At 45.3% G+C, this 23,361-nt stretch overlaps 1 protein-coding gene across 19 annotated transcripts in view; it reads right to left on the bottom strand.

Annotated features, from left to right (window-relative positions):
- ABI3BP (ABI family member 3 binding protein) overlaps positions 1–23,361 on the bottom strand; it is a 674,363-nt gene that overhangs the window by 272,334 nt on the left and 378,668 nt on the right. For all 19 annotated transcript variants that reach the window (XM_077296740.1, XM_077296741.1, XM_077296745.1 and 16 more), the window contains exon 7: positions 237–288. In XM_077296740.1, coding sequence (XP_077152855.1) covers positions 237–288 — 52 coding nt within the window. The remainder of the gene's footprint in view (positions 1–236; positions 289–23,361) is intronic.

Genomic DNA, 23,361 nt, shown 5'->3' with positions numbered 1-23,361 from the left:
ACCCACTCAGATTTTGAGTGGCCGTACTGATTTCACAGATTTGTAATCTATATTATGCAGCTTAAAACCCATAATTCTTTCCTTTTTAAAGATAACTTTTTTAATATAACTAGATAAACTGTCTAATTTGTTTGAAGTACAGTGCATGTGGTGTCATTATCATGCATTGATAATACTGTGTGTGTTATGATAGTAACTAAATTCGTAATGTATAAAATGTGACAATTTGAGATTACCTTGCTTCACTTTGGTAATTGGAATGAATGCCTTTGTGTCTTCTGTGGCATACTGTAAATAAAAGCAAATTCACTCATCAGTATGAATAACTGGAATTATGCTTGAAGAGCCAACAAACAGTTTTAATTTTGGAAAGTAAAGGGAAAACTAGGACCATACTATTGTTTATTTATATACCATCAATAATTTCTGCAGCATTTGACACTGCACAATGTCTGGGTAACACATTGTAATAATTACAAGTGTTACAGATAAATTATTATTATTATTTATTATTAATATAGCGCCATTTATTCCATGGCGCTTTACATGTGAGGAGGGGTATACATAATAAAAACAAGTGCAATAATCTTGAACAATACAAGTCACAACTGGTACAGGAGGAGAGCGGACCCTGCCCACAAGGGCTCACAATCTACAAGGGATGGGTGAGGATACAGTAGGTGAGGATAGAGCTGGTCGTGCAGTGGTTTGGTCGATCGGTGGTTACTGCAGGTTGTAGGCTTGTCGGAAGAGGTGGGTTTTCAGGTTCTTTTTGAAGGTTTTGATGGTAGGTGAGAGTCTGATATGTTGTGCTAGAGAGTTCCAGAGTAGGGGTGACGCGTGAGAGGAATCTTGTATACGATTGTGGGAAGAGGAGATAAGAGGGGAGTAGAGAAGGAGATCATGTGAGGATCGGAGGTTGCATGCAGGTAAGTACCGGGAGACGAGGTCACAGATGTATGGAGGAGACAGGTTGTGGATAGCTTTGTATGTCATGGTTAGGCTTTTGTAGTGGAGTCTCTGGGCAATGGGGAGCCAGTGAAGGGACTGACAGAGGGGAGAGGCCGGGGAATAGGTGGGGGACAGGTGGATTAGTCAGGCAGCTGAGTTTAGAATAGATTGGAAGGGTGTGAGAGTGTTAGAGGGGAGGTCACAGAGCAGGAGGATTGTTGTGAACACTGTTTTCGGGCTCCCTCTTGTGGTCACAGGTGGTATTGTGTGAGTTTTGTTTTTGGGCTCCCCCTGGTGGCTTTGTTTGTTATCCTGCGGATCTGTGGCTGGATCAGCTGCCTCGTTATGCACTAGGGAGTTTCCTATTTAGCTCTGCTTCACCTCCACTTGTTGCCGGCTGTCGATGTATTCAGTGCTATTCTGATCTCCCCTGATTATCTTCGTTTTCAGTCTCTTCTGGAGAAGCTAAGTTTCTGTTTGATTATTTTTTGCTCATCAGTCTGCAATATGATTTCAGTGTATGATGAGTTTAGTCCAGCTTGCTAATATGTGAGTTCTTGCTGCTGGTAAGCTCTGGGGTACGGAGTTGCTTCCCCCGCACCGTTAGTTGGTGCGGGGGCTCGAGCAATCTCTGCATGGATATTTTGCTTAGGGTTTTCTATTGACCGCACAGCTCCCTTCCTATTTTCTGCTATCTAGTGTTAGCGGGCCTCATTTGCTAAATCTATTTCATCTCTGCGTTTGTGCTTTCCCCTTAACTCACCGTTAATATTTGTGGGGGGCTTTTCTATATCTTTGGGGTCATTTCTCTGAGGCAAGTAAGGACTTTACTTTCCCTCTAGGAATAGGTAGTTTCTCAGGCCGTGAAGAGACGTCTAGGATTTCCAGGTAATGTTCCATGGCTGCCTATAGTTGTTTGCGGATAGGATCAGGTTGCGGTCAATCCAGATACCACTTCCCCAGAGCTGGTCGTCGGTTTAGTTACTTAGCTAGTCAAACTTGCGATCCTTGCCACTAGGATCATAACAGTACAGCCGGCCCATAAAGTGTTAATTGCATGGCAGAAGCAGAAGAAGAGAAGCCTTGGGGATTTTTTTTTTTTTTGCTGCCGTGTGTCTAGCTGCTGTGTGTCTAGCTTCTCTCCTCCTCTTAATCTTGGTGTGGCTCTGAATTCAGCTGCTGACATGGATATCCAGAGTTTGGCCTCCAGTGTAGATCATCTTGCTGCAAGGGTACAAAGTATTCAGGATTTTGTTGTTCACAGTCCTATGTCAGAGCCTAGAATACCTATTCCGGAGTTGTTTTCTGGAGATAGATCTAGGTTCCTGAATTTTAAGAACAATTGTAAATTGTTTCTTTCTTTGAAACCTCGTTCCTCTGGTGATTCCGTTCAGCAAGTTAAGATTATTATTTCTTTCTTGCGCGGCGACCCTCAAGATTGGGCCTTCGCATTGGCGCCAGGGGATCCTGCATTGCTCAGTGTGGATGCGTTTTTTCTGGCCCTTGGATTGCTCTATGAGGAACCTAATCTTGAGAACCAGGCTGAAAAAGCTTTGTTGGCCCTCTCTCAGGGGCAAGATGAAGCAGAGGTGTATTGCCAGAAATTTCGGAAATGGTCGGTGCTTACTCAATGGAATGAGTGTACCCTGGCTGAAAATTTCAGAAAGGGTCTTTCTGAAGCCATTAAGAATGTGATGGTGGGGTTCCCTACGCCTGCAGGTCTGAATGAGTCAATGACTCTGGCCATTCAGATTGATCGGCGTTTGCGGGAGCGCAAACCTGCGCACCATTTGGCAGTGTCTTCTGAACAGACACCTGAGTCTATGCAATGTGATAGAATTCTGACCAGAAGTGAACGGCAAAATTATAGACGGCAAAATGGGTTGTGCTTTTACTGTGGTGACTCAGCTCATGTTATCTCAGCATGCTCTAAGCGCACAAAAAAGATTGATAAATCTGTCACCATCGGTACGTTACAGTCTAAGTTCATTTTGTCTGTTACCCTGATTTGTTCCCTGTCATCTTACTCGGTTATGGCTTTTGTAGATTCAGGTGCTGCCCTGAGCCTGATGGATTTGTCATTTGCCCGGCGGTGTGGTTTTGTTTTGGAGCCTTTAAAATTCCCTATTCCACTAAGGGGTATTGATGCTACACCATTGGCTATGAATAAACCTCAGTACTGGACGCAAGTGACCATGTGCATGACTCCTGTTCATCAGGAGGTGATTCGCTTTCTTGTTCTGCATAATTTGCATGATGTTGTCGTGTTGGGTCTGCCATGGTTGCAGACTCATAATCCAGTCCTGGATTGGAAAGCAATGTCTGTGTCAAGTTGGGGTTGCCAGGGAATTCATGGCGACGCTCCTGTGGTGTCAATTGCTTCATCCACTCCTTCTGAAGTCCCTGCGTTTTTGTCGGACTACCAGGATGTATTTGATGAGCCCAAACTCAGTTCTCTACCTCCTCATAGGGATTGTGATTGTGCTATAAATTTGATTCCTGGTAGTAAGTTTCCTAAGGGACGACTTTTCAATTTGTCAGTGCCGGAGCATGCTGCTATGCGGAGTTATATAAAGGAGTCTTTGGAGAAAGGACTTATTCGCCCCTCCTCCTCCCCTCTGGGTGCGGGATTCTTTTTTGTGGCTAAGAAGGATGGTTCCCTGAGACCTTGTATTGATTATCACCTTCTAAATAAAATCACGGTCAAATTTCAGTATCCTTTGCCATTGTTATCTGATCTGTTTGCTCGCATTAGGGGGTCTAGTTGGTTCACCAAGATAGATCTTCGTGGTGCGTATAACCTTGTGCGTATTAAGCAGGGTGATGAATGGAAAACTGCATTTAATATGCCCGAAGGCCATTTCGAGTACTTGGTGATGCCTTTTGGACTTTCTAACGCTCCTTCTGTCTTTCAGTCCTTCATGCACGACATCTTCCGCGAGTATCTGGATAAATTTATGATTGTGTATCTGGATGATATTCGGTTTTTTTCTGATGATTGGGAGTCCCATGTTAAGCAGGTCAGGATGGTGTTTCAGGTCCTGCGTGCCAATGCTTTATTTGTGAAGGGCTCAAAATGTCTTTTTGGAGTCCAGAAGGTTTCTTTTTTGGGTTTCATTTTTTCCCCTTCTACTATTGAGATGGACTCAGTCAAGGTTCAGGCTATTCATGACTGGACTCAGCCTACATCTGTTAAGAGTCTTCAGAAGTTCTTGGGTTTTGCTAATTTTTACCGTCGCTTCATCGCTAATTTTTCTGGTGTTGTTAAGCCTTTGACGGATTTGACCAAGAAGGGTTCTGATGTTACTAATTGGTCTCCTGCGGCTGTGGAGGCCTTTCGGGAGCTGAAGCGCCGGTTTTCCTCGGCTCCGGTCTTATGTCAGCCAGATGTCTCTCTTCCTTTCCAGGTCGAGGTTGATGCTTCTGAGATTGGAGCGGGGGCTGTTTTGTCGCAGAGAAGCTCTGATGGCTCTGTGATGAAGCCATGTGCTTTCTTTTCAAGAAAGTTTTCGCCTGCCGAGCGGAATTATGATGTCGGTAATCGGGAGTTGTTGGCTATGAAGTGGGCATTTGAGGAGTGGCGACATTGGCTCGAGGGAGCTAAGCATCGTGTGGTGGTCTTGACTGATCACAAAAATCTGATTTATCTCGAGTCGGCCAAGCGGCTGAATCCTAGACAGGCTCGTTGGTCGTTGTTTTTCTCTCGTTTTGATTTCGTGGTCTCGTACCTGCCTGGTTCGAAGAATGTGAAGGCTGATGCTCTTTCTAGGAGTTTTGTGCCTGACTCTCCTGGAGATTCTGAGCCGGCTGGTATCCTCAGAGAAGGGGTGATTTTGTCTGCCATCTCCCCAGATTTGCGACGAGTGCTGCAGGAGTTTCAGGCGGATAGACCTGACCGTTGTCCACCGGAGAGACTGTTTGTCCCAGATAGATGGACCAACAGAGTTATTTCCGAGGTTCATTCTTCGGTGTTGGCAGGCCATCCTGGAATATTTGGTACCAGAGATTTGGTGGCCAGGTCCTTTTGGTGGCCTTCCTTGTCGCGGGATGTGCGTTCCTTTGTGCAGTCTTGTGGAATTTGTGCTCGGGTTAAGCCTTGCTGTTCTCGTGCCAGTGGTTTGCTGTTACCTTTGCCTGTCCCAAAGAGGCCTTGGACGCACATTTCCATGGATTTTATTTCAGATCTCCCTGTCTCTCAGAGAATGTCTGTCATCTGGGTGGTGTGTGATCGTTTTTCTAAGATGGTCCATTTGGTGCCCTTGCCTAAGTTGCCTTCCTCCTTCGAGTTGGTTCCGCTGTTATTTCAAAATGTGGTTCGTTTGCACGGGATCCCTGAGAATATTGTTTCCGACAGAGGATCCCAGTTTGTGTCTAGATTTTGGCGGACCTTTTGTGCTAAGATGGGCATTGATTTGTCTTTTTCGTCGGCCTTCCATCCTCAGACGAATGGCCAGACCGAACGAACTAATCAGACCTTGGAAACCTATTTAAGATGTTTTGTTTCTGCTGATCAGGATGACTGGGTGGCTTTTTTGCCATTGGCCGAATTTTCCCTTAATAATCGGGCTAGTTCTGCTACTTTGGTTTCGCCTTTTTTTTGTAATTCGGGGTTTCATCCTCGTTTTTCCTCGGGTCAGGTGGAGCCTTCTGACTGTCCTGGAGTGGATCTTGTGGTGGATAGGTTGCATCAGATTTGGGATCATGTGGTGGACAATTTGAAGCTGTCACAAGAGAAGGCTCAGCACTTTGCCAACCGCCGTCGCTGTGTGGGTCCCCGACTTCGCGTTGGGGACTTGGTGTGGTTGTCTTCTCGCTTTGTTCCTATGAAGGTCTCCTCTCCCAAGTTCAAGCCTCGGTTTATCGGTCCTTATAAGATTTTGGAAGTCCTTAACCCTGTGTCATTTCGTTTGGACCTCCCAGCATCGTTTGCTATTCATAATGTGTTCCATCGGTCGTTGTTGCGGAGGTATGTGGTGCCTGTGGTTCCTTCGGTTGAGCCTCCTGCCCCTGTGCTGGTTGAGGGAGAATTGGAATACGTGGTGGAGAAGATCTTGGATTCTCGTATTTCTAGACGGAGGCTTCAGTATTTGGTTAAGTGGAAGGGCTATGGTCAGGAGGATAATTCCTGGGTTATCGCCTCTGATGTTCATGTGGCTGATTTGGTTCGTGCCTTCCATGTGGCTCACCCTGATCGCCCTGGGGTTTTTTGATGAGGGTTCGGTGACCCCTCCTCAAGGGGGGGGGTACTGTTGTGAACACTGTTTTCGGGCTCCCTCTTGTGGTCACAGGTGGTATTGTGTGAGTTTTGTTTTTGGGCTCCCCCTGGTGGCTTTGTTTGTTATCCTGCGGATCTGTGGCTGGATCAGCTGCCTCGTTATGCACTAGGGAGTTTCCTATTTAGCTCTGCTTCACCTCCACTTGTTGCCGGCTGTCGATGTATTCAGTGCTATTCTGATCTCCCCTGATTATCTTCGTTTTCAGTCTCTTCTGGAGAAGCTAAGTTTCTGTTTGATTATTTTTTGCTCATCAGTCTGCAATATGATTTCAGTGTATGATGAGTTTAGTCCAGCTTGCTAATATGTGAGTTCTTGCTGCTGGTAAGCTCTGGGGTATGGAGTTGCTTCCCCCGCACCGTTAGTTGGTGCGGGGGCTCGAGCAATCTCTGCGTGGATATTTTGCTTAGGGTTTTCTATTGACCGCACAGCTCCCTTCCTATTTTCTGCTATCTAGTGTTAGCGGGCCTCATTTGCTAAATCTATTTCATCTCTGCGTTTGTGCTTTCCCCTTAACTCACCGTTAATATTTGTGGGGGGCTTTTCTATATCTTTGGGGTCATTTCTCTGAGGCAAGTAAGGACTTTACTTTCCCTCTAGGAATAGGTAGTTTCTCAGGCCGTGAAGAGACGTCTAGGATTTCCAGGTAACGTTCCACGGCTGCCTATAGTTGTTTGCAGATAGGATCAGGTTGCGGTCAATCCAGATACCACTTCCCCAGAGCTGGTCGTCGGTTTAGTTACTTAGCTAGTCAAACTTGCGATCCTTGCCACTAGGATCATAACAGAGGATACAGTAGTCGAGGCGGGAGATGATGAGGGCACGGACTAGGGTTTTTGCAGACTCTTGGTTTAGGAATGTGCGGATGCGTGAAATATTTTTCAGTTGAAGGCGGCAGGAAGTGGAAAGGGCTTGGATATGTGGTTTGAAGGACAGATCAGTGTCAAGGATTACCCCGAGACAGCGATCTTGTGGGACTGGGGAGAGTGGGGAGCCATTTACTGTAATGGATAGGTTCATTGTGGGGGGTCGCATGAGATGGGGGAAAGACGATGAATTCTGTTTTGTTCATGTTAAGTTTTAGAAATCTAGCGGAGAAGAAGGATGAAATAGCGGATAGACATTGAGGGATTCTGGTTAGTAAGGTGGTGATATCTGGTCCAGAGATGAAGATCTGTGTGTCATCAGCATAGAGATGATACTGAAAACCGTGAGATTCTATGAGCTGTCCCAGGCCAAAAGTGTAAATGGAGAAGAGCAGGGGCCCTAGAACAGTTATTTACAAAATCCATTATGCAAGTTCCTTGCTGTATAAGCTTACAATTAGTAAGTAGTAGAAACATGAGGTCTGCAAAAGGAGTAACCAGGTTTAGACACATCAGGTGGAGTTAGTATTGGAATAGTTTAGGCCATGTTATATGCTTCGCATTCAGCAGTTTATGATATTTGAAAATGTTGTATGGAACAGGGTAGGGAGTTCTAGAAAGGAAAAGGCAGAAAAAGATTAGCCTTGTATATTGACAGTGAGATAGAAATAATAAAAAGGTGGCTATAGAAGAAGAGGAGCAGAGAGGACCTCTTCAGAGTTATCTGCTATCCCTAGATTTATTTCCCCATGGTATTTAAGGTGCAGACAATAAGAATTTAATCCTTTAATCAAATGGTCTTCCCATAGGTTATGAAGTAATATTAATGAATTGAACCAATGACACCTCATAATTTGTAGGAGCTGTGGTGGTATCATTCTGTGTGGGGATCACACTGTGCGGGAGGTTGTGGAGTTATGTAGGGCCCTAAAATTGCATTTTTTGCTTAAAATTATGTTAAGTGTAAGCATTTCATGAGTTTTTAAAATTTTATTGATAAATACATCAAGTTTATACAAAGTCTCAAAAGTCTGGAGCTGGTGATGGCTTATTTTTGAGCTGAGCTGACGTTTTTAGTGATACCATTTTGGGGTAGATGCGATGTTTTGATCTCTTATTGCATTTTGCTGCAATAATGAGGTGGTCAAAAAACGTAATTCTGGTGTTTCGATTTTTTTCTCATTACGTCGTTAACCAATCAGATTAATTTACTTTATATTTTGATACATCGGAGACTTTTGAATGTAGAGATAACAAATATGTGTATTATTTTTTTACTTTCTACTGTATTTAATAGTCCCCTTAGGAGACTTGAAGCAGCAATCATTTGATCGCCTGTGTTATAGATAGCAATGCTTTAGCACTGCTATGCATAGCAAAAAAATCACAATCTCTTATGAACATCAGCCATGAGTTGGTGTTCACAGGAAATTTACAATGACAGGCACGGGGATCTTCCCGAATGTCATGACAACCTATCGGCATCCCCCGATCACGTGACGGGGTACCGATGGGTGGGATTTGTGATGTGCTTCCGTCTGGCGTGTGTTTCACTGGTTAGTAGCCGTGGGTGGAGCACCGATCTACCCGTGGTTGTTAAAGACACATAACAGCTCATCAAATCAGCTGTCATATGCAGAGAAAAATGCGTGATCAGAACCAGAACATACATCAAAGTCAGGGACAGGATATCTGACGTAAGTTTACGTCATATGTCGTAAGGACTAAGTGTAATTCAAGATCTGTAATAAAAGAGATCCTTTCTGAAATGAAAACTAAGACACAAAACAAATAATGTGATATATTGCTTATCACTGAGGTTGAGATGATAATAATTTTGTTTGCAAGTTTCTACACTAGTTGAATCCTGAAGTGGAAGATTCAAGTCTAAAAAGTAGAATATTTCACTACAGAAAGACCATTAAAGTCTGTTTCTAATTAAATGTAGATCTCTACATTACTTTAATTAGCACAGAAAACAAAAACAGATATGATCACATATGTTTGCTTTGTAGACAGGCTAGAAGCTAAAATTCTTTAAAGGTAACCTTTCACAAGATTCATGCTTCCTAAATAATGAGCAGCATGAAATCAGAGCATGACGCATGACTAAGTGATTGCAGCCAGGTATGTTTTACTTTGATACGCTGTGATGTTTCAGAGACTGCAAAAATAGAAAAGCTGGTCAGAGACAATAGAGAGACATTACAAATGTGGAGCGGCCCCCAGCTGGCTTCTTCCCACCCCTCTCCAGTTGATTGACAGATCTCTCTTTATTTTCACACACTGGAGACCTATCAATCACCTGAAATGGGGCCGGCCAGAGATGTAATTGGACTAGTCTATTCTCTAACTACAGGCCTCAGACAACTTTTCAATCTACTGTATGTTTTCTCTGAGACACTGCAGCATTTCAGAGAAATACATGCCTGACTGAAATCAACCATCCAGGCTTTGATTCTGGTTCGGGCAGCATGAATTGTGTGACAAGTCATTTACATGTGTGTACATAGGGAGAGACCTGTCAAGGTCAGGAGAAGCCATCCAGGAGTAGTGCTGGACTAGTCAAGCCTCTTTTTATATGGTACTTGGTATGCTCATCAAACAATGAAATTGCAAAACTAGGCTTTGATTCATGCTGCCCATGGTATGGACAGTATGAACCTAGTGACAGGTTCTCTTGAAATTTCATTTTTGTTATATAATAGTAATTTATGAATGTACCTTTTTGACAAAATAATGTAAGGGTAAGTACAGTTTGTTTCTTTATTCGTTTAAAGATAGTTATGCTTCTAGCACACATAATCAGAATACTCAGAAAATCAAGAAGAAACTCAATTCTATTATCAGTCACTGAAGAGTTTAGCTTTGACTTGCAAGACTGTCAGGAAAGGAGACACGGTGCTTTTCAACGCTGCATCATAACACATGAAACCGGAATTTAGGCTAGCCAGGAGTGACCATCAGGCCAGTGTTATTTTGAATAAATAATTTCATCCTTTTTTGCTGTATTTAGCTGTACTGTAACAAAGTAGTTTCAACAGCATTTCATTTTGCATTTTTCTTAAGTATTCATAGTTTTGGCTTACATGAATAATAAATTACGACAGCACAGTGACTCAGTGGTTAGCACTAGAGTTGAGCGACTTTTACTTTTTTAGGATCGAGTCGGGTTTTGCGAAACCCGACTTTCTCAAAAGTCGGGTCGGGTGAAATCGGCCGATTATTTCGAAAAGTCGGGGGCCGACCGAAACACGAAACCCATTGCAAGTCAATGGGGAATCAAAATCGGCAGTGAGTGGAGGACAGGAAAACACCTACGGTGCCCATTTTAATGCCATTGAAGGACTTATCAGCACAGACTACACTGTGGTGGAGCAGGGAGAGGTAAGTATTGCAAGTGGTAGAGCACTGTTCGAGCTGGGGGGGAACACTCTCTCGTGGGCTGCGGTACTGGCACAGGGCCCCTCATATTAAGACGGTGTGTCTGACGTTGGTTGTGCACCACCACCATCAGAGACACTTCATTGTACTACGAGGGACTCTGTGCCAGTGCCGTCGCCCAAAAGTGGGCACACCCACCTGTCCAGGCAAACGGCACTCGCACGGGTGCTAGCGCTAGGTGGTGATCACGACCCTGTGGGGGGAGTCAGCCCATTTAGGGAGGTAAAAAAAATGGCCTATGGTGGACATTCAGCAGCTGCAAATGGAGGAATTGGAGCAGTCAGTAAGAGGAGACCAAAAGCAAGAAATTTTGTAAGCAAGCTACGTGTCAGCAGGGGAAGGTGGGGCAAAATAATTTGAAATCCATGATTTGTTCATTTTAATGTAGATTAGATCATCAACATTTTGGGAAGCCAGACAAGTCCTTTTTTCAGTCAGTATTGAACCAGCAGCACTGAAGACTCTTTCTGATAGCACACTAGCAGCAGGGCAAGCGAGCTACTGTAATGCATATTCTGCCAATTCAGGCCAGGTGTCTATTTTAGATGCCCAGTAATCAAAGGGGAATGACCTGTGAGGGAGAACATCGATAAGGGAGGAAAAATACTTCGTAACCATACTGGACAAATGCAGTCTCCTGTCACTTTGAATCGATGCAGCAGTACCTGTCGTGTCTGCGGTCATTGCGAAATCACTCCACAACCTGGTCATAAAACCCCTCTGTCCAGCGCCACTTCTGATTTGTGCACCTCTAACACCTCTGCCATGTTGCCCCCTACAGCTCGTGTGAGAACCATCACCGCCGCTGTGTGCTGGGAATGCCTGAACCAAACGGTCTACAAGAGTTGCTTGTTTGGTAGCCAATATTTGCTCAAGGTTCTCATGTGGCATGATATTTTGTAATTTTCCTTTATATCATGGATCCAGGAGGCAGGCCAACCAGTAATCGTCATCAGTCATCATTTTGATAATGCGGGGGTCCCTTTTTAGGATACGCAAGGCATACTGAGCCATGTGGGCCAATGTTCCAGGTGTCAATTCATTGCTTGTGCTTGGTTGGGGAGCACTTTCTTGCAAATCAACATCACTTGTCTCCCGCAAAAACCTGACCTTGCAACGCCATTAGTTTCTATTGCCCCCTGAGAAGCATCCTCCTCCCATAAATATTCATCCCCATCCTCCTCCTCCTCCTCTTCGTCCCCCACCTCGTCCAGGAGAGTTCCCTGAGCAGACAATGGCTGACTGTCATCAAGGCTAACCTCCTCCTCGGCTGCAGATGCCTGCTCCTTAATGTGCGTCAAACTTTACATCAGCAGACGCAATAGTGGGATGCTCATGCTTATGATGGCGTCGTCTGCACTTACCAGCCGTGTGCATTCCTCAAAACACTGAAGGACTTGACAGAGGTCTTGTAGCTTCGACCAATGCACACCAGACAACTCCATGTCTGCCATCCAACTGCCTGCCCGTGTATGTGTATCCTCCCACAAATACATTACAGCATGCCTCTGTTCGCACAGCCTCTGAAGCATGTTCAGTGTAGAGTTCCACCTTGTTGCAATGTCGATTATTAGGCGGTGCTGGGGAAGATTCAGCGATCGCCGATGGTTCTGCATACGGCTGGAGTGTACAGGCGACCGGCGGATGTGCGAGCAAAGTCTTCGCACCTTCAGGAGCAGGGCTGGTAACCCCGGATAATTTTTCAGGAAGCACTGCACCACCAGGTTCAAGGTGTGAGCCAGGCAAGGTATGTGTTTCAGTTCTGAAAGGGCTATGGCAGCCATAAAATTCCTTCCGTTATCACTGACTACCTTGCCTGCCTCAAGATGTACACTGCCCAGCCATGACTGAGTTTCTTGCTGCAAGTACTCGGCCAGTACTTCTGCGGTGTGTCTGTTGTCGCCCAAACACTTCATTTCCAACACAGCCTGCTGACACTTACCACTAGCTGTTCAATAATGGGACACCTCGTGTGCAACACTGGCAGCTGCGGATGGAGTGGTCGTGCGACTGCGCTCTGTGGACAAGCTTTTGCTTCTGGAGGAGGAGGAGGAGGAGGGGTGGCGAATGCCTACAGCCAACTGTTTCCTAGACCATGGGCTAGGCAGAACTGTCCCACTATGGCTGTCCCCTGTGGACCCTGCATCCACCACATTAACCCAGTGCGCCGTGATGGACACGTAATGTCCCTGGCCATGCCTACTGGTCCATGCATCTGTTGTGAGGTGCACCTTTCTACTGACTGATTGCCTGAGTGCATGGACAATGCGGTCTTTGACATGCTGGTGGAGGGCTGGGATGGCTTTTCTCACAAAGAAGTGACGACTGGGTAGGTCATACTGTGTTACTGCGCAGGCCATCAGGGCTTTGAAAGCTTTGCTTTCAACCAACCGGTAGGGCATCATCTCTAACGAGATTAGTCTAGCAATGTGGGTGTTGAAACCCTGTGTATGCGGATGAGAGGATGAGTACTTCCTTTTCCTAACAAGAGTCTCTTGTAGGGTGAGCTGGACTGGAGAGCTGCATATGGTGGAACTAGCGGGGGTGGTGGTGGACATGGCAGATTGAGAGAGGGTTAGTGATGGTATTCTTGATGTTGACCTACATACAGTATTTCCTACCAAGAACCTTGTGATTCCCTGACTGCTTTGGCCTTGCGACGATACCTCTACATTTGCTGCTGGTGGTGTCCTAAACGGTGGGCTTACAGTGAGGGAAGCAATGTAGCGTTGCTGACTACCTTCATTCTGAGCGGGTGCACCAACGGTACGGGACGTTTGGTAGTTAGTCCAGGCTTGCAAGTGCATGCTGGTTAAATATCTACGCATGCACTTTGTATTTAAATTTTGGAGATTCTTCCATCTGCTAAAGGTCTTTGAACATTTCTTATAGATAACTTTTGACTGATCATTCGGATCTTGGTTAAAAAATTGCCACTGCACTCTTCCTACTATGGATAACATTTTCAGGCATTGCACGCTGTGCTACTTTCACCGGATGGCCACGCTGTCCTAAAACTGTTTCTGTTTTTGACAATCGTGTTTGCCCAGGAACGGGCCTGCCAGATGACAGCCGTTGCGATGAAGATGGCTGCTGCGGATCATCCTTCTCCGCTTCTGAGCTACTGGAAATGGCACCCTCTTTCCCCAATGGCTGCCAATCTGGGTCAACAACTGGGTCATCTATCACCTCCTCTTCAATGTCATGTGCACCTTCCTCTGTGTCACCGTGTAAGGTGCTATAGCGTTCGGGACGGGGCACCATAGTCTCATCAGGGTCAGATTCTGGCTCAGTACACTGCGAGGGCAATGTAGTGATCTGAGTCAATGGAACAGCATAATAATCTAGCTGTGGCTGTGCATCAGTGCACTCCATGTCCGATTCATATTGTAATGGGCTGTTAACAATTTCCCTTTTTAACCCAGGCACGGTATGTGTAAAGAGCTCCATGGAGTAAACTGTAGTGTCGCTTGCTGCATCCTTCACTTTTGGTTTGGGTGAAGGACACAAGGAAACGTCTTGTTCCTGGCCGGGAGCATCCACTGATGACTCGCTGCTTTTATATTTGGAACTTTTGGAAGAGGAGGCGAAAGAGCTAGAGGCTGAGTCAGCAATGAAAGCCAAAACTTTTTCCTGCTGCTCCGGCTTTAAAACTTGTTTTCCTACTCCCAGATAAGGGAGCCTTCGAGGCCTTGTGTAGCCAGACGATGACGCTGGCTCAACACCTCCAGCCTTAGGTGCTATTTTCCTTTTCCCACTACAACCAGATGCTCCACCACCACCACCATCAGTACCAGCTGGCAATGACCGCCCACGGCCTCTTCCACCAGACTTCCTCATTTTTGGGAAAATGTAACCAAAATAACAACCGTTATATGGTACTGTAAAACAAGGTAGAAGATGTATATAAACTTGTTGAGAATTGAAATCTCCCTTTTTATTTTGGGGAGACTGAACCACAACTCAGGCACAGTGTATAAAACAACGCAATGTGAGTGGCAGCAAGTGGCTGGCTGATACACCACAAACTAAGAGGACTGAGGTATATCCACTTTGTGAGAATTTCAATCCCCCTTTTTATTTTGGGGAGACTGAACCCAAACTCAGGCCCAGTGTATTTTACAACGCAATGTGAGTGGCAGCAAGTGGCTGGCTGATACACCACAAACTAAGAGGACTGAGGTATATCCACTTTGTGAGAATTTCAATCTCACTTTTTTTTGGACACAGAATCCAAACTCAGGCCCAGTGTATAAAACAACACAATGTGAGTGGCAGCAAGTGGCTGGCTGATACACCACAAACTAAGAGGACTGAGGTATATCCACTTTGTGAGAATTTCAATCTCACTTTTTTTTTTAGACACAGAACCCAAACTCAGGCCCAGTGTATTTTACAACACAATGTGAGTGGCAGCAAGTGGCTGGCTGATACACCACAAACTAAGAGGACTGAGGTATATCCACATTGTGAGAATTTAAATCTCACTTTTTTTTGGACACAGAACCCAAACTCAGGCCCAGTGTATAAAACAACGCAATGTGAGTGGCAGCAAGTGGCTGGCTGATACACCACAAACTAAGAGGACTGAGGTAAATCCACTTTGTGAGAATTTCAATCTCACTTTTTTTTTTAGACACAGAACCCAAACTCAGGCCCAGTGTATTTTACAACACAATGTGAGTGGCAGCAAGTGGCTGGCTGATACACCACAAACTAAGAGGACTGAGGTATATCCACTTTGTGAGAATTTCAATCTCACTTTTTTTTGGACACAGAACCCAAACTCAGGCCCAGTTTATAAAACAACGCAATGTGAGTGGCAGCAAGTGGCTGGCTGATACACCACAAACTAAGAGGACTGAGGTATATCCACTTTGTGAGAATTTCAATCTCACTTTTTTTTTTAGACACAGAACCCAAACTCAGGCCCAGTGTATTTTACAACACAATGTGAGTGGCAGCAAGTGGCTGGCTGATACACCACAAACTAAGAGGACTGAGGTATATCCACTTTGTGAGAATTTCAATCTCACTTTTTTGGGGGGGAGACTGAACCCAAACTCAGGCCCACTGTATTTTACAACACAATGTAAGTGGCAGAACGTGGCTGGCTGATATACGACAAACCAACAGAACTGATGTATATCCACTTTGTGAGAATTTGAATCTCCCTTTTTTTGGGGGGGTGACAGCACCACAACTCAGGCACAGTGTGTAACACAACGCGCAATGTAAGTGGCAGCAAGTGGCTGGAAGATATCTGAAAAAATCCAAGGACTGTAGTACTATTTCTATCTCCCTACAATGATCTCAGGACAAGTATGGCAGCAACAATAAGGACTGCTGCACACAAAAGTGTGGACAAATAAACAAGATAACTGCAGAAAGGAGCAACAGGATTTTTGCTTTTAAAAAAGAAGTTGGTTTGCACAGCAGCGGTGCAAACAGCAATGCAGCTATCAGGGAGCCTTATAAGGCAGCCTAATAAGCTACAGAGCTGATGCACAAAAATATAGCCTCCACTGTCCCTGCAAAACAAAGGTGGTGTTGGACAGTGGAAATCACTACAGCACAAGCGGTTTGGGGGTTAATCTTCCCTCCCTAACTATATCCCTGCTTCTGACGAAGCTGCAGCAACCTCTCCCTATGCTGAGATCGGCAGAAGTAAGATGGCGGTCGGCGTGCACGCCCCTTTATAGCCCCTGTGACGCCGCAGAAAGCAAGCCAATCACTGTCATGCCCTTCTCTAAGATGGTGGGGACCGAGACCTATGTCATCACGCTGCCCACACTCTGCGTCCTCCTTCATTGGCTGAAAAATGGCGGTGAAAGTGTCATACGAAATGCGACTTTGGCGCGAAGATCGCCAACCGCATGGCCGATTCCACACTGGGATCGGGTCGGGTTTCATGAAACCCGACTTTGCCGAAAGTTGGCGATTTTTGAATTTGTCCGATCAGTTTCACTCAACCCTAGTTAGCACTGTTACAGCGGAGTTTGTATGTTCATCCAGTGTTTATGTGAGTTTCTTATGATTGTTCCAGTTCCTCCAACATACAAAAATATACTGATTGGCTAAGTGGCTTAAACCCATATAGATATTAGATCAAAGTCGGCTGAACCCTCCAATATTGGCCAGATGGGACAATAGTATAATGTCTATGTGAGCTTCCTGACTTTTCCCTGACAAAGAAAAGGAACAGCATATTGGAATTGCAACAGCTAATCTTTCTGTTTTTGCCCCAGGAAAACCTGCGACTTTAGGGAACACAGGAAAGCTGAATCAAGATAACCTGCATATTTGGGAGTCAGGGGGGAATGCTTTTGGCTGAACAATTATTCATCAAACAGCTATCAAATAAGTATGGGTGCTTTTACAATGACAGTAGCACCACTATATACATTTGAGATAGAAAGAGATTGTTGAGAGCTGGTCATATCTATATACAGACTACAGGCACTGGATATCAGTGTCTGTTGGGAGTTGCAATCTTACGACAGATGTAGAGATACAGGTTGGTGATTACACTGGTCTGCAAAAAAAAAAAAAATTTCTGGCATGGACTTTAAGAACAGTTTTAGACTAATTTCAGGGTGCTGAATTCAAATCTGATCTTATAATTTCTCTATCACATCACGTTTTTGCGCTATAGGTATATAGCCCATTTTCATGAATTCCATGATAAATATAAGTAGTGTATGAAAAGTGCCGGTTTATACGATTCACTAAGGTAAATTTAGTTTTCATTTAGTCTCCCAATAAATGTGAGAATATCTTTGTTTTCTTTGAACATGCATAATTCCCATTTGTTATGATAACACCCTTGTTTTCTGTGCTACTGGGACAGTAGAGCTACAGCAGAGCATTGGGTGAAAACTGAATGGCCTCAGCGACAGAGTTTGGCATCTGGCGATAAGAATATCATCCATGATCCTCTAGTGGATAGGAAGGACATTGTCTTTCCTCCCTTACACATAAAACTTGGATTGATGAAGCAGTTCGTCAAAGCTCTCAATCACAGTGGAGACTGCTTTAACTATATATGTTCAACTTTTCCTGGTCTTAGTGAAGAGAAGAAAAAGGCTGGAATATTTGATGGACCTCAAATAAGAACACTTATGAGAGACCCAAATTTTATCACATCAGTGAATGAGACAGAAGAAAGAGCTTGGAATGCATTTTGTAATGTGGTGCAGAATTTTCTAGGGAATAAGAAAGCAGACAACTATGAAGAGATTGTGGAAGAGCTACTAATGAGTCTGAGAAATCTTGGATGTAGAATGAGTATCAAGATTCACTATTTACACAGCCATTTGGACTTTTTTCCAGAGAACCTTGGGGATGTGAGCGAGGAACAAGGGGAGCGTTTTCATCAGGACATTAAAACAATGGAAGAACGGTATCAAGGCCGGTGGGACTCACATATGATGGCTGACTATTGCTGGAGCTTGATGAGAGACAACCCAGAAGCTGTACATCACAGATCAGCCAAGAAAAGAAAGTTCAAATAACTGCCATTTGTCATTCATCTGTGTGCCATATATATGTGGTTTTATATTTTGTAGTTTAGTTCTGTAAGTATATTTGATTTGCTGTACATAGACTTTGTAATCTTTGTTATTCCTTGATTAAAAATATACAAAATGTAGTACTGAAAATCATGTGTTTTTATCATAAAACATTAGGAGTAATTTTCATCAAAAATTGAAAATCTCTCGAAATCAAATCCTGATGTGATAGCCAAAAGCGGAGTTCATATTCGGAATCAGCAGCCAAAATTGACTTAAAATATGTTTTAAAACCTTTTGCCAGAAAAATTGCGTTGATCAGTGTTATTATTCTAATCCATTAATAGAAATTGACACAATTAAGGCGAGTTATCTCAGCCCCTTTCAGAAGACAGCAGCATGTCAGAAAACAGCAATGTATCGGCCCTTTCAGAATACAGCAACATGTCATGTTGACAGCTGCAAGTCAGATGAATGGCTGCCTAGTAAATACACTGAGGGCTCCTGTGCATCAGAAATTCTATGCATGTAAAAGATCATTCTGCCTGCTTAGAATTCCGGTGAGGCCTGTCTAAAAAGGCCATTAAACAAGTGACGATCAATGGTTGTTAGCCAATCAATGGTTATTTAATGGCTACGGTGAGTTAATCTAAATGGGCCCATAGAGAGCAAAAATCAATTTTGGTTTAAGTAATGGGGGAGGTTTCCTTCATGAGATAACCCATTTTCCCACAGGACTTTGTGTAAAAAAATGACAAAATATAAACTTATTCAATATTTCAGACTGCAGTTCTAAGAGCATTTATATACTCTGATACTCTGATCCAGAATTCAACTGACATAAATAAGGCGATGTAACCTAGACATTCCTAATTCTATTGGTGGTGGATAATGATGAGCGAACCTGTGGAAGATTGGGTTTGACCAAACTTGAGTTTAGTTTGAGTCAAAGCTTGACCCTGAACTTGACCCCGAACCCAATAGAGGACAATGGGCACCCAAACTTTGGTTCTGTAAAAAGGCTGCAAAATAGTCATAGTAAGGGCTAAGCAACTGCAAATGGAAGCAAAATGAGTGTAAGAGCAGGACAATTGCCCTGCAAACAAATGTGGATAGAAAAATGACTTAAATCCCTTAAATTAGCCAGTAAACATTGAGATAGTTTATTTACCCAACAGGCTGGTTAGAATCAATAGAATGGTGTGAGGATAGGCAACACACACTCCAAAATCGATGTAAGTCAATGTAGAATATTCTTATCAATGTCCGTCATGTGTAATTGTCCATTCATTCCTTGAAATCCACCCAGAGTTAAATCACATTAATAAAAAAAGCAGACAACTGTGAGATGGTGTTATTATTCTGGGAAGAGACCTATATCCATAAAGGTTCCCAGCCTGATAATAATAGCTCATAACTGCCTGCGTAGCCTTTACTGGTTATTAAAAAGGGGAGACCCCCCAAAAATGATATGGGAGCTGAGGCCTTTTGTTATTATTCTGGAAAGGTGCCAAAATACATAAATGTTTCCAGACTATTAATTTCAGCTCACAGCTGTCTGTTTAGTTTTTACTGGTTATTAAAAAGGGGGACTCACCCAAAAATGATGTGTGATTCCCCTATTTTTAATAACCAGCAAAGGTTAAACAGACAGCTGCAGACTGATCTTCATAGGCTGAATATTGGCCTCCTCCCAGACTAACAGCACTAGACCTTAGCAGCGACAGAAATGACGTTTCCATTATATATCGCCTTGGTGCATTGGCAAGCTGGGTAATAGTTTATGGGGTTGATGTCAGCTGTGTAATGTCCGCTGACATCAAGCCCAGATGTTAGTAATGGAAATGTGTCTATCAGACAACCCCGTTACTAACCCTATAGTCAAAAGTAATAGACTCACAGAAAAGCCGTTTAATTGAACAAATCACTCTCCAACAACTACCCTCTTTTACCCATTTATTAACATAAAAGTAAAATTCAAAGTAATCCTCAGCTGTCCACTGCTAATCCATAATGATGAAGTCCCACTATGACCCCTAACTCTGTTATATCAGAATGGTGTGGTGAGCGGTGACATCAGTAGTGTGAAGGCTTAAAATGCCAGCCGGAACACACTTAGCTTTGCGTGAGAACAAGGCTGCAGTGATGAGCAGTGATGTAATTAAGATTACCGCAGATCACAGGTGGCAGGTCTCACAGTCAGCTCTGTGTGAACCTGTCTGTGCACTGCGGTAACTTTACTATAAGATCACTTAAATTCATAGCAGCTGGTTCTCATAGTGCGCAGCTCCATTGCTGGACTGATGAATGACCGCGAGTCTGTCACTTGGCATTCTGACACTCAGCAGTCCGGTACTCGAGCTACCGTTCAAGGTTACCAGAGTTCACAGCCATCATGTCTCCCACCAGCTGTGAGGCCCAGAAACCTCATGGAAATCTTTGAGGGACACTTTAAAGTTACTGGATTTTCCAACTTCTGGAACACTTAGAGGCTGTGAGCTAATGTTACCATGGGTGTGCATTTTTCTGTGCTGGTTAATAAATAAATGAAAAAAATGATGTGGGGTCCCCCCTATTTTTAATACCAGCTGAGTGAAAGCAGACAGCTGGGAGCTGCTGTTGTTGCAGCACCCCAGAGTCCTGGTCCTTGCAGTATTGTCGCTCTGCCACAAGGGGGAGTGATGGTACATCTAATGGCACTAAAGGAGTTCGCCTGACCAGGTATCACAGTCACACACTGCACTTCACACTCCGGCCACCAGGGGGAGGAAAAGGTTCTATGTATTAGGCCACTCCTCACACTCTGGTAAAACTGGGAGTCGGATAGGAAGTTAGAGAGAAGCTGACTGGGTTTAGCCCAGGTAACATCTAGCGAGAGAGAGAGTTGCTTGGGAAGATTCAGGGAGGTCCCTGTCAGGGGTGGGATCCTGGCAGTGGCCTAGCACGAGACAGATCGTTACAGAGCCGCGCCTGCACCTCATTGCGGCGGCATACTAAGAAAGGACATGAAGCAAAGCATATTGTGGAGAAGTGAGAAACGAGATCACAGCACAAAGGAGATAGAACCTGGAGGAGTCGTGCCCCAAGATCGGCAACATCCTTCTGAGGTGCGTAGCAGGCGGCCGGAATGCCGAGGAAGTAATAGGCTCTACGCATTACTTTGAACTATGGCAGGGCAGTTAACTCTAGGTTGGCTGTCTCGCCTTTACACCTAATGAAGACAACGGAGGCAATTGTGGGAGGGGGGCATCTCTAGGGTCCCTATAAAATAACTCCAGGCCTACCCGGTCATACGGGTGTGTCCTATCCAAACCATCTGGGGGACGGAGAGAAAGAACAGAAACATACACGACAGTTGTGAGGACTATCCCGTGGTGCTCAGCAGGGAGGTACTACAACACACAGGCGCTAGTAGGAAGGCTACTGATTTCCACCTGCAAAGGGAACTCTGGATGTGCCTTCGGAGTGACCGGTCTCAGCCAGCCCTGTTAGCAGTGCTCTGGATTGTGGATGCCAAAGCCTTCAGTAAAGAGGTAAAGAGACTGCAACCCTGTGTCCTCGTCATTTACTGCGACCTACACCATTACCATCTACTCATCAAGGGAAGCCCTGGGGACATATTTCACCTGTGGGAAGTTACACCATCTAGCTGCCATTCCTTCACCCCAGCGGACCCCTAGCAGCGTCGGTCACCCTGACCAAATACCACAGTTGGCGTCACGAACACTTGACAAACTTTCACCTACACTTTTATTTGGGCGCCCCTTAGCAGGGCCACGGACCGGGTCGCGCCACCGTGACACCCCTAGAACCGAGACCGAGGGACCCGGTACCGAGTACCCCGCTGCCCTGCATCTGGGGGCCGCTCCAAACTTGGCGTCACGAACAGGATCTACTTAAGCCTGAGAATCAGGTCATGTGTGCCTTGGAAGTGTGACTGAATTGTGCATGAATCGTGATTTATTGCAAAGACTGTGTATTGCTATTTGCCGCCAAAAATTCCCACCAAAACCGCTGCCATTACAGCGCAACGAGGAGCGCAGGAGAAGAAGAAGGGCGTGGATTTGTGGGCGTAAACAAACTGAGAAGCGCGAAGAACAATGGCCGCTCAGTCTAAATATTTCTGTATCCTGAGGACGTGTCCGTCAGCAGCTGAGATCCGCCTCCTAATCCTCTATGGAGGGTGGAGACCATGGAGACGGGGCTGCCCACAAAAGAGAGCGTGGGAAGAAGATCCAGAGGAGGGGACAAACATGGCGACTTCCAGGCAGCCACGTGGGGACATCCTGGCCTGGCGCAGGGCCTCATCACCGGAAGCGAGCCCGGATCCACCATGGCTGAGGGGATTGACCGCCGCAGAGCTGCCCACAGGGAGGCCCAGCAGCCAGTCGCCAGATGGCTGGGTGGCCGTGGCCGAAGCCCGACAGCTGGCGTGCTGTCGAGAAGCCCACCTTCATGTGGGTTCCCGGCTTGGCCACCCTGCGGAGATCCGCCTGTCCCCCGCGTCCCCCTCTTCACCCGCTCCGACCGCGGAGGACCCAAGGGAACGGGATCTGAAGATCTTGCCCTGGATGGAACACCGGCGGCGCCTGGTGGCTGCGCGGAGAGAAGAGACCTGACCCGCGGCCACGATTGATCTGAAGGGCGACGTGGACGGCCCCTCACCGAAATGGGGAGTCGTTGTGGCTTTCAATCCCCGGGAAGGAAAAGGATTGGTGCAGGAGATTGGATTACCCGTGAGAGTTCACGTCGACGGAGACGAGGTGGAACCCTGCTACGGACAGGATGATGCTGACCGCGATCTGTGCCCTGGAGATGCCGTGACCTATGATCGGTATCAGAAGGGGGCTAGCTGGTGGGCTCGGAACATTCAGCGGTGTGCCGCTCTCCTAGCGACGCTGGAAGCCCAGGAGACCGGGCCTGCAACTGAAGCGACCGCTGTTCCTGACCAAGCTGTGCAGACCCCTGCGCGGAACTCGGACTCCACGCTTTCCCGGCCAGGGAAGATTGTGTGCAGGGTAAGACCTTTGCTATTGCCAGAACAAGAATAAACCTTGGAACCTCGAACCATGTATATAGTTAACTGTTTGTTTTTCTGTTTTGCTGCTAAACCTGTCTAGGGTTACTTCTTAAAGGGATCCCTTTGATGACCCGGGATCCCTATTGTTTTCAAGTTTTGCACTGGTTTATCATTGTTTCTCAAAGAACATTGGAATCATGAACTGCGCATGATTATAAACTGCTTGTAAATAGTTTGCACCTTCTTAAAGGTGCCCCCTACTGGTTTTACAGAAAGAAGAGCTTTTTGAAGAGACT

Source organism: Ranitomeya variabilis, chromosome 3, assembly GCF_051348905.1.
Source record: "Ranitomeya variabilis isolate aRanVar5 chromosome 3, aRanVar5.hap1, whole genome shotgun sequence".
NCBI lineage: Eukaryota > Metazoa > Chordata > Amphibia > Anura > Dendrobatidae > Ranitomeya > Ranitomeya variabilis.
The sequence above is the reverse complement of the archived record's forward strand: the minus strand, read 5'-3'. Positions and strand labels throughout refer to the sequence as shown.